At 70.6% G+C, this 710-nt stretch overlaps 1 protein-coding gene across 1 annotated transcript in view; it reads right to left on the bottom strand.

Moving 5' to 3' along the window:
• PEF1 (penta-EF-hand domain containing 1) overlaps positions 1–93 on the bottom strand; it is a 3,615-nt gene extending 3,522 nt beyond the window's left edge. Inside the window, exon 1 of the mRNA XM_014946442.1 lies at positions 21–93. Within this exon, the coding sequence (XP_014801928.1) occupies positions 21–93 (73 nt within the window). The remainder of the gene's footprint in view (positions 1–20) is intronic.
• Between the last annotated feature and the right edge of the window lie 617 nt (positions 94–710).

Raw genomic sequence — 710 nt, 5'->3', positions numbered from 1 at the left:
CGGGTACGCCGCCATGACACCGCTGTCGCCCCCTGACCCCCGCCTGGCCCCGCCCACCCGCGCGGTGACGTCACAGGAGACGCGCGCGCCCATTGGCTGAGACGGCGCGGTCACGCCGGAAGCGGGGCGGTGACGCGCAGGGAAGGGCGCGTCCGGAGGAGGCTTAAAACGGCAATGACACCTGCGGGGGTGGGGCCCACCGAGACCTGTGGTGTCACCCCGGGGTTGGGATCGGGATCAGCCCGGGAGGCAGGGTCGGGATCAGCCCGGGAGGGGAGCTGGCATCCCCCCAACATCAGGGCTGGGTCCCCCTGGGAGCAGGGCAGGGATCCCTCTAACGGCAGGACCGGGATGTCCCCGGGAGCGGGGCCCTGGGATCTCCCCAGGAACTGGTCTGGGATCGCTCCAGAGACAGGGCTGAGATCCCCTGGAATCGGCACCGGAATCCCCTCGAATCAGGGCTGGGATCTCCCCAGGAAGGGGGCTGGGAACCCCCCCAAGTCACACCCGGGATCCCCGGGAATCAGGGCTGGGATCTCCCCAGGCCATGAGCGGGGACCCCCCAACATCAGGGCCAGAATCCCCCGGGATCAGGGCTGGGATTTCCCCCCCCCCGCAGCGCAGAGAGGAGCCGGGAGGCGGTGGAGGGGGCACCAGGACGGGTGTATTTGGCCGGGCAGGATCCACCTGCCCCCACTATCGCGACAGAG

This window comes from Calidris pugnax, unplaced genomic scaffold (assembly GCF_001431845.1).
Source record: "Calidris pugnax isolate Ruff unplaced genomic scaffold, ASM143184v1 scaffold113, whole genome shotgun sequence".
Taxonomy (NCBI): Eukaryota; Metazoa; Chordata; class Aves; order Charadriiformes; family Scolopacidae; genus Calidris; species Calidris pugnax.
Note: the sequence above shows the minus strand (reverse complement) of the source record. Positions and strands in the feature narration are given on the sequence as shown.